General features: G+C 33.5%; 1 protein-coding gene across 6 annotated transcripts in view; it reads right to left on the reverse strand.

The window, feature by feature from the left end:
- Positions 1-237: 237 nt before the first annotated feature.
- TOR1AIP1 (torsin 1A interacting protein 1) overlaps positions 238-13,883 on the reverse strand; it is a 40,818-nt gene continuing 27,172 nt past the window's right edge. For 2 of the 6 annotated variants that reach the window (XM_057729260.1, XM_057729258.1), the window contains 5 exons: positions 13,564-13,605; positions 12,949-13,017; positions 6,925-6,969; positions 6,511-6,567; positions 238-2,758 (listed from right to left, as the gene is read on the reverse strand). In XM_057729260.1, the coding sequence (XP_057585243.1) occupies positions 1,965-2,758; positions 6,511-6,567; positions 6,925-6,969; positions 12,949-13,017; positions 13,564-13,605 (1,007 nt within the window). In that variant the 3' untranslated portion in view covers positions 238-1,964. The remainder of the gene's footprint in view (positions 2,759-6,510; positions 6,568-6,924; positions 6,970-12,948; positions 13,018-13,563; positions 13,606-13,883) is intronic. The other 4 variants (XM_057729263.1, XM_057729261.1, XM_057729259.1 and 1 more) reach the window with 3 other exon arrangements.

Genomic DNA, 13,883 nt, shown 5'->3' on the forward strand with positions numbered 1-13,883 from the left:
AGCAGGGAATACCTAAACTAATTGCATTTTAGTGATAATTCAAAATCCCTGGATAAAATAGAAAACCATAGGGATTATATCTCCTACCAATATACTTGTGAGTGGCTCCAATTGTTTGTTTGGCCTTTGTTTCTCCTAGCAGAAGTCACTAAAATTGTTCACGTGTAAAGAAAACTCTAGGAATAATTTTTTTTAAAGGTATATGAATCATTAAGTTTATGACACACAGAGTACAAACCAAGAAAGTAAATTTATTTAAATTACTAAAATAGCTTTTAAAGTCATTTACAGATCAGTTGCTACAATTATTTTTCCTGATATAAGTAATATTAATTACTTTAAAATTATTTTGGTCAATGAAACATTTAAAAAAACATTTGTTTTTCCATATAATATATATATGTATAAAATAAGTCTTTTCAAAAACTCTTGTTTTAGAATCCTCTATAAATCAGAATATCTGACTTCTGACAGTCAGGAACAAATTGCAATAAGGGGTATAAATTTATGCACATTGGTAGTCCTAGTGGGAAGAAACAAGACCATACTCTACCACCAGTCTTGGGATCCTCAAAAGGTAAATGATGAAGCCACTGACAGGCTCTAGTATTCTAAAAACAATATTTTCATTTACAGGTTTGTAGACAATAAAAAAATAAGGTAGATCCAGAATTTTAAGATTCTAAGAAAACCAAAGCAGTTGACAGATGAGAAAGCTGTTAGTGATGCAAAGTTAAAACTGAAATACTGTAGTAGCACAGTAATGTACAGTAGCACATCTTAACATTCTTCATATATGGTAAACTTCACTTTCTTTTTGGCTTGAGGCACTCAGTAGAATTTATCCCATGCATTGTAAATCTCTACACTTGTTACAAGAGTGTCATTAAAGGACTCAGAACGCAACAAGTGGACATGCAGAAAATCAAATCCTTTTTCAATATCCCAGGAGAGCTGGTGAACAAAAGGTTTACCAATTCCTGAAATTATGTTTCTTAACAAAACTTTCAGGATATAACCAAAATAAATGGCTCTGAGTTTACCCATTCTTAAGAGCCAAGTGAACAAATATTCTAAACCTCACATTACACATGCTTCAAAATCTTTGGGAGGACTAAACATTTTTTAAAGGGTAAAAAAGGACATATGAAAAGCAAGTCCCAACAGAATTCACTGAGAATGGAGTTCATACAACTATGTCTGACTAACCCTAAGTCTCAGCGGATTTTTTTTTTTTGGCCACGTGGGGCGGCCTGTGGGATCTTATTTCCCCAACCAGGGATTGACAGTCCTAACCACTGGACTGCCAGGGAATTCCCTCAGTGGCTTTTTTTAACATTTCATCTTGAAGACCTTTCCCTCCTTTCCTTCCCCATTCCACAACTCTTCTCTTGTCTCCTTCTCCCTGCCCTCCAAAATCAAAGGAAAACAAAAACACACACACACTCGACGGCCCTTCATTATTTTTGTTCCTATAAGCAGAAGCTGACTAAGGAATTCACATCTAAACGATGTAGAAAAGGACAAAATGGGAAAACCCACAGTTGCATTTAGGGAGCTGTCTTATTAATAACAAACTCTGTGAAAAAAAATCTAAGTTAAAAAATTGGGAGGATTCATAGGAAAGAGTCTAATCCCTCTCACTGGTCATACCACAGCAATAACGATTCAACCCAGAATCTAAGCAGATCCTTTATGGGACTGCATATAATTTACAGTCCTCAGATATCATTAACACAGATCTCAATGGAAACAAGGAAATGATTCTCTCAAATAACAGATAATTAGGTTGAATAAATGATTTAGATGTTCCACGTTTACCTAAGAACTTAACCTCCTTTAAAAAGAAACCAGTTCTTTCAACCAGTGAAGAACCACTGCTTCACACTGACGAATCCTGTCTCTGGTTAGAAAGTATGAAAAATTCTCAGAACTTGAGACATGATTTTCTCTTCTGTCTCCCCTTATAAGCAGATGCCCCTTTTCAGGTCATTTTCAGGTTGTACAGGCAGGACTAAGTGAGAAATACGGCTCCAGAGCCCACTCAACTTGTCTGGGTCCATATGTTTGTAGGAGCTGGGTGTGTCCGAGTTGGTGAACTTGACTTTGAGGAAATCCCTCACTTTTTCTTCAATTTCCTTTAGGCCTAGGCTGGTTTCAAGTGTCTCCTCCTCCAACAAGACAGTCAGGACTAGGGCCACATCTTTGAAGGCTGCATTTTCATGGTCACAATATTTATAGAAGATCAAAGTAGAGCCTGCAGGTAGTGACTCAAAGCGGTGTACCACAGCTGCATTCTGGCCATTTCTGAATCCGTTGCTCAGTTCCTGATCTACCTCTTGTTTGACAATATCACTGTCTTGAGTAGCTTTGCCTGCCCCATCAATCCGGATTGCAGGAACGCTACGGAAGGAAGAATAGGCATCAGCAATCTGTTCACTCAGACACTTGAGTGCTTCTTCAGCATCTCGGGCAGCAGTGAGAAGCAAGATAGCAGGCTGAGGCCGAGGTTGGGAGCTATTAAGATGTTTTTCCAGGAATGTTAGGCTCCTTTTCCACAGCTTCTCATCTTGACCTTGGTACTTATTCATAAGTTGTTTCATCTGGTTCTGGAACTCTTGAACGGCAACAGCAGTGGTTTCTGCTTCAGGAGTATGCGTGTACCAAAAACTGCCAGTGAGAAGAGCAGCTACCAGCACAAGGGGCCACCACCACTTCACACTGACGGAAGCTGCACTTTTGGGCTGTCCAGTCACTTCTGCTCAGGAAAAACAGAAATGATAGACACAAATTATTTTCTTAGCTTCAAGGGCAAGTGACTTGTAAAGCCAATATTAATCTTTATAAACATTAGACAAGAGAGGAAGGAATTTAAAGAAGGGAGCCAATAATTTACTTTCTGAAAGAAATAATTTAGCACATGTTTTAAGTTATGTGTGTGAATATGCATATGTCTCTTCAATGTCAAAATGATAAAAAGTCTTAGAGGAAAAAGTAGAATTTAAGTATGTGAAATGGCATACGGAAGTCAGAAAGAATACAATTTATAAAGCAAAACTATTATTACTACTGCTAATATTGGGGAGGTAAACAATATTAAAAGACACTTTACAAAATAGTTTTAAATTTAGAAACTAACATGGATTATTATCCAAGGTGGAAAGTTTAAGTATATAAATGGATGAAGAAAAGGATGCATTATAAGTGAAATCTTCCATATAATAGCTAGCTGTCCCTTTAATTGTACTGATGCCTATCTTTTGTGGTATGCAATTTAACACTAGCAAAATTTAGTTTGCAACTCATTCCTAATTATTACTGGCAATGATCATATCAATTTACATTTACCTAGTGTTTTTCAGTTTACAAAGCACTTTCTCATATACCACATCATTTAATCATTTAATATGACAGCAACGATATTTTTATACTTTCTATTTATTGACTGCTTTAGACTAATAATTGCACCATGGACCCTTTAGAGCAATGGTTCTCAAAGCATGGCTGGGGGCGGTATCTCGAGATCTCTTCAAGGGGGTCCTTGAGGTTAAAGCTAATCTCCTAACAGTAAGATCTAATTTGCTTTTTTGCACCATATTGACATCTGCACTGATGGTATAAAAAGCCAAAGTAGGAAAAACAACTGATGTTTTAGATAAATCATAGGGCAGTGGAACCAAACTGTACTAGGACTATCTTTGTATTCTTCATGGCCATGTATTCAAGGTTGTCAGTTTCACTTAAGAACGTCCTTCATGAAGCATTTAAATTTATTTATCTTATTAAAACTCAACTCTTGAGTACAAATCTTAACATTCTATGTGAAGAAATGAGAAGTATACATAAAGCACTTCTGCTACATAGCATAGTAGATGGCTGTCTCAGGAAAAGAGCTTTGTGCAACTGAGTTGTGAGCTGAAACAGTGCTTTTTTCATACAATTTTTACTTGAAAGGACAAGTGACAAACTATGGTTAGTCAAACTTTCATATCTGGGAGACATTTTCTTGAAAATGAACGTGAGCCTGTTGCTTTCAAGAAAACAACTGATAATCTTTGTTCCAATTATAAAATTCAAGGTTTCAAGTGAAAATTAAGATTGTAGGAGTATCTGCCAGCATGAGTTTAACAGCTCCCAATACCTGGACTTTTTGCCTTGAGACTGGTGCTGATGTTAACAAATTTTTATACCGTACTACTTTTTATACCGTACTACAAATGTGTCAAAATTTGGAAGATCTACATAACTTAGTGAACCAACATTTTCCAAATGACCAGTGCATGATACTCAAAGTACAAGAAAGACCAACGGGTTTTAATGTAACAGAATACAAAAAGTTCATTAATATGCTTTCACATTTCAAATAACATTTAGAAACTACCACTTGTTGAGTTTGAGAGAGTATCAAAAGAGAATGTCCACACTTCTCTAAAGACTATTAAAATTTTATGTATCAGTATAAAGCTGGATTTTTCCAGATACTTCAACCAAAACAATATATTGTACCAGGCTGAATACAGAAGCAGAATGAAACTCCAGCTCCATTTTATTAAGCCAGGCATTAGAGACTAGAGAAAACACAAAGCAATCTATCACTCTCCTTATTAAATTATTTTAAAATAACTAACAAACATTAAAAATTTTTTTCAAATATTTTATAAAATTAGTCTGAATGTTTTTCCAATTTGTTATGTATTTTATTGTAAGGCTGCACTATAATGGAACATTGCTCTTACCATTAAGATTTAGTTAATTCATGTTTTGTTTTTGATATTGATGTTACATATAAAGCAAATATTAGAAACATATTTTTTTAATGCATGTTTATTTTTGTTGGAAAAATCCTAAAATTGAATATTAAACAAAATGATCACACTAATTTATACATGATATATATTGAGATGTGTATAACCAAAAGGATCATATCAATTACTCTCTCATAACTATGTGATCATACTTTATTTCTCTCTATGCATGTATCTATCTAGTTATAGATATCTAGTATTATAAACTAGTATTATGTAAACTACTATGTAACCATGTAGTATTTCACATATTGATATCAGTATGTAGTGTTTCACTACCTTACTAATTTAATATCATACTGAGCATTGCTCATGTATTAGTCATTGTATTAAACAATTTATAGTTACTACAAGGCGCATTAGTATATAGTTGCAGACTTTGTATTTACCTAATATTCAACTATAGGGTATTTAAGCTAATTATTCAAAACTTGGAATTTTACTTTAATGAAACCACTGACTCGACTCTGTATTTCTCATCATTTCCTTAATAATGAATGGCATTGATTGTTCATTGGATAGGATCATTTTAATCTAAAAGACTTAATACAGTTTTTCATAAAATGCTATACATATTTTTACTTTTTCCTCTAGGAAAAGTGACTGTTTTCTGCATATATAAACATACCTAGTATTGCCATTAAAATGTTTTACCATTTTACCAATTTGATGGAAATATATATATAAATGCGTGAATGTGATTTTTCCTTTGCATACTAGTTTTCTTAATATTTCTCTACTCAGAAATTATTACAAATACTTTTATTATTTCCAAATATTCAGTTGTTCTGTTCCTTATTTTTATTTTTTGCTTATTGCTTATTAAAATTCATTGAATTTTTCTTCCAAAAAAAATTGTTTTTTCAATTTTCATCTCTAGGTAAATATGGACAGGTAAAATCCAATTAAAGTCTCTTTTAAAAAGGTCTCTGAGGTACTTATTAATTTTGCTAGTGGAAAGTGGTACTGAGACCAAAGAATCTGAGAATCACTGTTATTTTCTTAGTATTCTTTCAAGATAATAAAACAGCTTGGAGAACTAAAGAAACTTACCCCAAGGCTATACAGAAGGTAAGTGGTCCAAACTAATTCAAATACAGGTCTGTGACTCTAAATAACTATGGAGGACTTCCCTGGTGGTCCAGTGGTTAAGACCGGGTTCAACCCCTGGTTGGGGAACTAAGATCCCACATGCCTCAGGGCAACTAAGCCTGCATGCTGCAACAACTGAGCCTGTGCGTCACAACTAGAGAGAAGCCCACACACCACAATGAAGAGCTTGCATGCTGCAACGAAAGATCCTGCATGTTGCAACGAAGATCCCGCATGCCGCAACTAAGACCCGATGCAGCCAAATAAATAAATATTAAAAATAAAAACTGTGGTAATCCCATTATGTCATGCCATGTGCATGTTTCTTTTGACTCAACAAGGTTCATTTGCTTAATAGTATTAGTTGCTTTACTTGTTAACTTTTACTTTTGGTCTTATGGATAATAAAGTAAAGGGGGAAGCCAGATGTTTTTTCACATAGTTTGTCCTAAAAGATTTTTATTGCTAGTAAAATATATACTTTTTCCTTTGAAGTGCTTAAAATATAATTCTTCAAATAGCAGTAAGTTATTTGGTGTCAAAAATATTTTGAAATCATTATAATCACCAATTTTAGAGACTCATTTAATGAAAGCTGAACAGACAAACTTACGTTGGCTGGAGGTTGATGGAGATTGGTTTCCAAGCTCTGATTTCTGAACACTGTCATCTGATGATAGGAGTAATAAAGACTATCAATTTATGTTTCATAATTTCAATATTTCCAACAGAAAAAGAAAATATAAATTTCACCAAGAGAAAATAAGGCAGAGATCAGCCAGAAACAGAAGAAACAGCAGAAGATCCGAGTGTCTATTAGATTGACAGTTGCTTGAGACACAAGACCAATTTCTTTTATGATTAATGTAATAGTCTAGTACAAAGCATACTCCAAATACATTAGTTTTGTGAGAAAGCCTTGAAGAATTTGACCCAAATTATTTAATAGGAGTGGTGAAACTTCTGGGACAAAGTTAAGAGGACAAAGAAAATAAGTACAACTATAATAAAAGGAAACATATTATACCATCTGAAAAACTGCCATATATTGAACGCTGGCCTGGTGATGATGCTGTAAAGAGGGAAAGAAGGACAAAATATGCATTATGGATTACTGAGCTATCTGGATAAGGGGTTTTAAGGTAGAACTCAATCTTAATCCTTACTGTTTTCTACCTCAAACACTTCCTCTGGTGCTTCCGACTATTACTATATCAGTATTATTTTAGAAATTACACTAAAAAACTTTTCACCATTTCTGTTAACAGACAAGTAATTCTGTTTTAGCTTTGTGGTTAAACAACAGATTTCAAAAATAATTTTCTCACAACTCCATCAAATCTCTCTTTCCGTCATACTTTAGGAAAACAAATTAAAAACTATCCAACTTCTTCCTTTTCCCCTCCATCCTCCTTGACATGGCCACAGATTTTAACATCTAAGAGAGAGGAAAAGGAAGAACAGGGTTTAGAAGGTGAAGAGACTGAGTTACTAATTTGTATGATCAATAATACTATCACCTATCACTTGCTTGGTATTTTATAACTTTTAAGTGTAAAAATGATCTTCCTAGTATTTATCAACAATTTTCACTTGAGAAACATTGGACTAAACTGGAGGAACAAAATTAGCACTGCTAATTTATTTATTTATTTATTTATTTATTTATTTATTTATTTTTCAGAAACAGCCTTATTTCTGGTCATATGACAAAAGAACTTCAAATAAAACAAAATGACATTAACTTTAACTCTAAAGGCATACTGTTTTGCAATTACTAGTTTAGCCTAGGAAATGGCATCATTTAGAAGCTTCAAAGTTAGGTCACCAAAGTTAAAACTGTCTTACTGAAAAAAAAAAAATTTATCAGATAATGTTTATCTTAAATACCTCACTCCATGGTTACAAAGATCAAATGAGATAATATGTGAAAATGCTGCGAAGTGCATATTAATAATGGAGAACAGCTAACTAATGGTTATGAAATAAATGTAACATTTATATAACTCATAGAACATAAAATTAAGAAAACAAAATTAACACAAACAAAATTAAGAAAAACTCCCATTTACAATAGTATCAAAAAGATAAAGTATTTAGGAATAAGATTAACCAAGGAGTTAAAAGAATGATACATTGAAACGTCTAAAACATTGATGAAAGAAATTAAAGCAGACATAAGTAAATGGAAAGACATCCCATCGTCACGGATTGGAGAATTAACATTCTTAAAATGTCCATACTACCAAAAGCAATCTACAGATTCAGTGCAACCCCTATCAAAATTCCAATGGCACATTTTACAGAAACAGAAAACAATCCTCAAATGCATATGGAACCACGAAAGACCCCAAAGAGCCAAAACAACTTTGAGTAAGAAGAATAAAACTGGAGGCATCATACATTCTGATTTCAAAATATATCACAAAGCTAGAGTAATCAAAACAGTATGTACTGCCATAAAAACAGACATATAGACCAACATAAGAGAATAGAGTCAGAAATACACCCATGAAGATATGGTCAACTGATCCTCAATAAAGGTAGATAGTCTCTTCAATAAATAGTGCTGGGGAAACTGGATATCCACGTACAAAAGAATGAAATTGGACCCTTATCTTATACTGTACACAAAAATCAACTCAAAATGGATTAAAGACTTAAACTAAGAACTGAAATAATAAAACTCTCAGAAGAAACATGGGGGAAAAGCTTCTTGAAGTTGGCCTTGGCAATGATTTCTTGGATATGACACAAAAAGTAAAAATAGACCATAAGTTTACATCAAACTTAAAAGCACAATGACTTATGTGATTAAAATCACGATGAGATATCACCTCACATCATCAAATGTATTGTGGCTATTATTGAAAAAACAAAAGTGCAAGGTATGTGAAAGAGGATGTGGAGAAAAGAGAATCCCGGTACATAGCAGGAATATGGTGCAGTCACTATGGAAAAGAATTATGGAAGTTCTTCGAAAGGATAAAAGTGGACTACCATATGATCCGGCAATCCTACTTTTGGATATATATCCAAAGGAACTGAAATTAGGATCTTGGAGAGGTATCTGCACATCCATGTTCACCTCAGTAATATTAATAATAGCCAAAACATGGAAGCAAACTAAATGTCCACTGACAAATTAATGGATAAAGAAAATGTGATGTATTTATACATATATATGTACACACACACAAAAAATGGAATCATTATTCCATTAAAAAAGAAGGAAATCCTGCCACTTTTGACAACATGAGGAACATTAGCCTAATGAAATAAGTCAGATACAGATGTGCAAATACTTCATGATATCATTTATGTGAGAAATTAAAACAGTCAAATTCATAGAAGCAGGTGGTCTCCAGAGCCTGGGGGAGGGGGAAATCAGGACATTAGTAAAAGGGTACATAGTTTCAGTTAAATAAGATGAATAAATCCTAGAAATCTACTGTTGAGCACAGTACCTATATTTATTGTCCCATATATTAAAAATCTGCTAAGAGGGTAGGTCTTATGTTAAGTGGTCTTATCACACACACATAATAATAAATAAAGAGGGTGGGAAAAAACTTTTGGAGGTGATAGATATGTTTATGGCATAGATTGTGGTCATGGTTTCATAGATGTATACTTATCTCCAAACTCATCAAGTTATGTACATTAAATACATAAGTTGTACACAAATGTATGTCAATCACAGATGAATCGATAAAGAAGATGTGGTATATATATAATCAGTGGAATATTAGCCACAAAAGAGGATGAAATAATGCCATTAGCAGCAACAGGGATTGACCTAGAGATTATCAAACTAAGCAAAGTCAGTCAGAAAAAGACAAATACCACATGATATCACTTACATGTGGCTTCTAAAATACAACATAAATGAACATATCTATGAAACAGAAACAGACTCACAGACATAGAGAACAGACTTGTGGTTGCCAAGGCGGTAGGGGAGGAATGGATTGGGAGTTTGGGATTAGCAGATGCAAACTATTATATATAGGATGGATAAACAACAAGGTCCTACTGTATAGCACAGGGGACTATATTCCATATCCTGTAATAAACCATAATGGAAAAGAATGTGAAAAAGAATATATAAATGTATAACTGAATCACTTTGCTCTACAGCAGAAATTAACACATTGTAAATCAACTATACTTCAAGAAAATATTTTAAAAAATAAAACAAATGTATGTCAATCATATGTCAATAAAATATTGGGTTTAGCCAACCCAACATTTTAACCTACAATTAAAGAGCATGTGAGACAGTTTATTTAGAAAAAAAAAAATCCATCAAGATAATGTGTATCTTGAATACCTTAATCCATGGTTGCAAAGATCAAATGAGACAATAAAATACATAAAAATGTTAAGTGCTCTTCTATGATGATTTTAATGATATAGAACAGCTATGTTAACAGTTATTATATACCATATGAAATATTTATATAATTCAAAGAATACAAACTTAGCAGGGTATATACACTGCTGAGGCAGCACACTGTCTAAAAGGTAAACTCTATCCTTCTTGTTAAAAATATTTTTAGAGATGACAATAAAAATTTCTTTAAAAAAGATCATTTTAAAAAAAAGCTCAGAGCTTTTCTAGTGTGAAGAGCATGGATAACACTCAATCACTCTATAAAGTCAGAAGCAGAGGGCACAAATCTTTCACAGTTATTGCTACTGAGTACCACACAATATATTGGTAACAATAAATAAGCATTATTTATTTATGTGGTACATTTGGACTTAAAAAATTGTGTTCACATATATAATAAGATCATTAGAATAACTTAGTTATAGGCACTACTGTCCCAACTTTAAAGTTAAGAAAATTGAGGTTCACAAGGTTAAGAGACTTTACCAAGATCACTCAATTAGTAAGTAGATGATCTGGGACTAGAACCCAATAGCTCTAACTCCAAACTCTCCTCTTTTCTCTACACCACTTTTAGAGACAGGGTCCAAAGCATGTATATTAATGAAGCATAGACTCAGAGGCCTCACTGTTTTATCACCTGGGACACAGCAAAAGTATAGACAGTGGTTGTATCTTTCCCAAAAGGTTAGGATACTGGCAGAAACCTGAACTGGGACCTGTCTACCCAGGGAACTGGTGCGGACACAGGGCAACAATGATGATCTGAAGTCCAGGTTCTTGAATACCTCCATCTAGAAATGAATTGTTTTTTCTCACTGAAGTAGGCAGAAGTGTATAGTTAGACAATGAGATATGAAACTTGGACTGTTAAGGAAAAGTTTTTCCAAATGATCTTAGACTGAAGAGAAATCTATAAGCCTGTTTGGGAATCACTGCAATCTTCTACTTTGATTGAAAATTCTTTCTTCCTGTTCACAGTTCCTACCTTAAAGTCCTTGTGTGGTCAAAAACCTAAAAAATTTTGTTATCTGCACCTGAGTGTGCAAACTTCTGCTATATAATATCTCTTTAACTCTAGAAGTCCTATATATATGGCAGATGGCTATCAACCAGTATACAACTACTCAAGCCATAACAAATGTACAAACTGAAGACAAAGTAGGAACACAAAGAGAGAAAACACCATAAGTGAGCTATCAATTTAGCAACCATAAAGATCTATTTCTACATTCCAACTAGATCTTCAATATAATTATCTTCCCTTCTGCATTGCATTTGTTCAGTGTCTTAATAGAGGATAATGAAAACATTTTTTGACAACAATATGTACTACACTTCACTTTTCTGGAAGTAATTTATCTGATATTAGTTACCAAGAATATATAGTTAAGAACTAAGAAATAACATCATAAAACTTTCATAGTGTATACACTTAAACTCATGCAGTTTTGCTTCCAAGAGTAGCTCTCGGATCTTTAAAATAAGTTTTAATTTTTGATACTGGTTATAAACAAAATCCCAAAAAGCTGAATAATTAATGTTTCCTAACTATAATAGGTCAAGAAGAACAAATTTTAAGAGGAAATGGTCTTCTAATAGCAAATATATACAGCAATAAGCAATGACAGGCAGGGAATTCCCTGGTGGTCCAGTGGTTCGGACTCCGCACTCTCACTGCGGAGGGCCCTGGTTTGATTCCTGGCTGGGCAACCAGGATCCCACAAGCTGTGCGGTGTAGCAAAAAAAAAAAAAAAAAAAAAAAGACAGCCAACAATAAGGTGAGGGCAAAAAGCTATTTCAGTTTTAGACAGCTGAAGAACTCACATATGTGTAGGGTAAAACTTCACTGATGGGGAAAAAATGAATTGTGACCATTACTACTTTACTGATAGAAAAACAAAGCCACAGAGGTTATCTTTTCCAATCACAGTTAGTCATTTCATGAGCAATAGCTATATGATGGGGATTTTTATGCTATCTAAATAAAAGTAAGGGATACTTGATGACCTGGAGACCTACTGTGGTTACATGAGTAAAGAAGGGATAGAGGTTAAAGGTCACTTAAGGCATGGAATGGATTTTTTTTTATACAGTAAAAATTTAATGTGGACACAAATTATGATAGACACTGAATTCAAAGTATGATTGTTTTATGGCACCTATTTATTTCTTAAATTTTTCTTAAATTCTGTGACATTTAATCCATCCTAAACCTAAACATGAAGATACAATTTGAGGATTTCCGCATTTATAACTTAAAATAATGGATATGCAAAGCTGCTCTAAGTGGCTATTTACATAATGGTAAACAATTGTTAAAAATAAAAAACAGGTACTATCAAAAGATTAGAATTTCATTTTCATGTGCAGATTGTACTGCTGCTAGATAGAACTGACAAAATGTCAAATACAGATCTATCATCCACCGATTTTCTCACACCACTATCTACACTTTACATCTAGTCCATCTCCTGCCAGTCCAAGTAGATGCAAATAATTAAACTAGTAATCATAAATGTCCTTTATTAATGAGATCACAAACAATCCAAATGCTTATCTGAAGAACTAAACAATTTTATACATTAAATAATCAAGAAAACAGCAAATAAACTTAAAATTACTTTAATAACAGGTAGAGATTTATCAACTTACTTTGCATCCTAGTCCTTATTCTTGTGGCTTGTTCAATCCACTCCTGAGGACTTTTTTGGTATCTCGAGCCTGAAACAAACATATACCTTAAGATATCACTTCACATACTTCGAAAATGTATACTATACCTCAGTGTTATAATGTAAATTTATCAGAAAGGCAAAACAAATCTGGGGAGGAAAACAACAAAAGCAATAGGTTCAAAAGAAAAAAATGTCAAGGGGTCACATCAGTGAGGATGAACCACTTCCTACAGGCAGCAAATAAACACATAATCTCCGAACAGACAAAACTATGTACAAGTCCTTTGCTATGGCCTGTATGAATGACTGCATTTATTAACACTTGAACTTCATTAACACTTCGGTGTTAATTAAGAAGAAAAAGGTTAACCATTTACTTTTGTAAACAAATTATTTTCGGTAAAGTAGTCCTGAACACATCTCTACATTACAGAGTACCAATATCACATATGGTACCAATTTATGATGGATTAAAAGGTAAAGAGGGTTGATAGGTTGAAATGATTTTTAATCCTACTTAAATTTTTGTTGGCAGAGTAAGACTGGGTTAGAATTGGTTGACTGATAAAAGAATAGACAACCAACCACTCACTTAGCACTAATGGTTGCTTATCAAAAGCTGTGAAGTTGTGACCTGAAACAGAAAACAGAGAAGGTCATAGAATACTTGGAAATAAAAACAATGAAGATATTGCATAGATGTTTTGCTTGTTTACTACCGACACCAAAAACAAACAAAAAACCAAACATTTCTTTCATCAGTCCCAGACACATACAATATATATTTATTTTCCCTTTTCTAAACTTCAAAATATTTAGGAATTGGATAGTAAGAAACCAGCTATAAGAGCAACACCATCAAAATAATGGCTTCCAAAAAAGAAAAAAAACCAACCAACCAAACAAATGGCT

This window comes from Hippopotamus amphibius, chromosome 3, assembly GCF_030028045.1.
Source record: "Hippopotamus amphibius kiboko isolate mHipAmp2 chromosome 3, mHipAmp2.hap2, whole genome shotgun sequence".
Lineage (NCBI taxonomy): Eukaryota > Metazoa > Chordata > Mammalia > Artiodactyla > Hippopotamidae > Hippopotamus > Hippopotamus amphibius.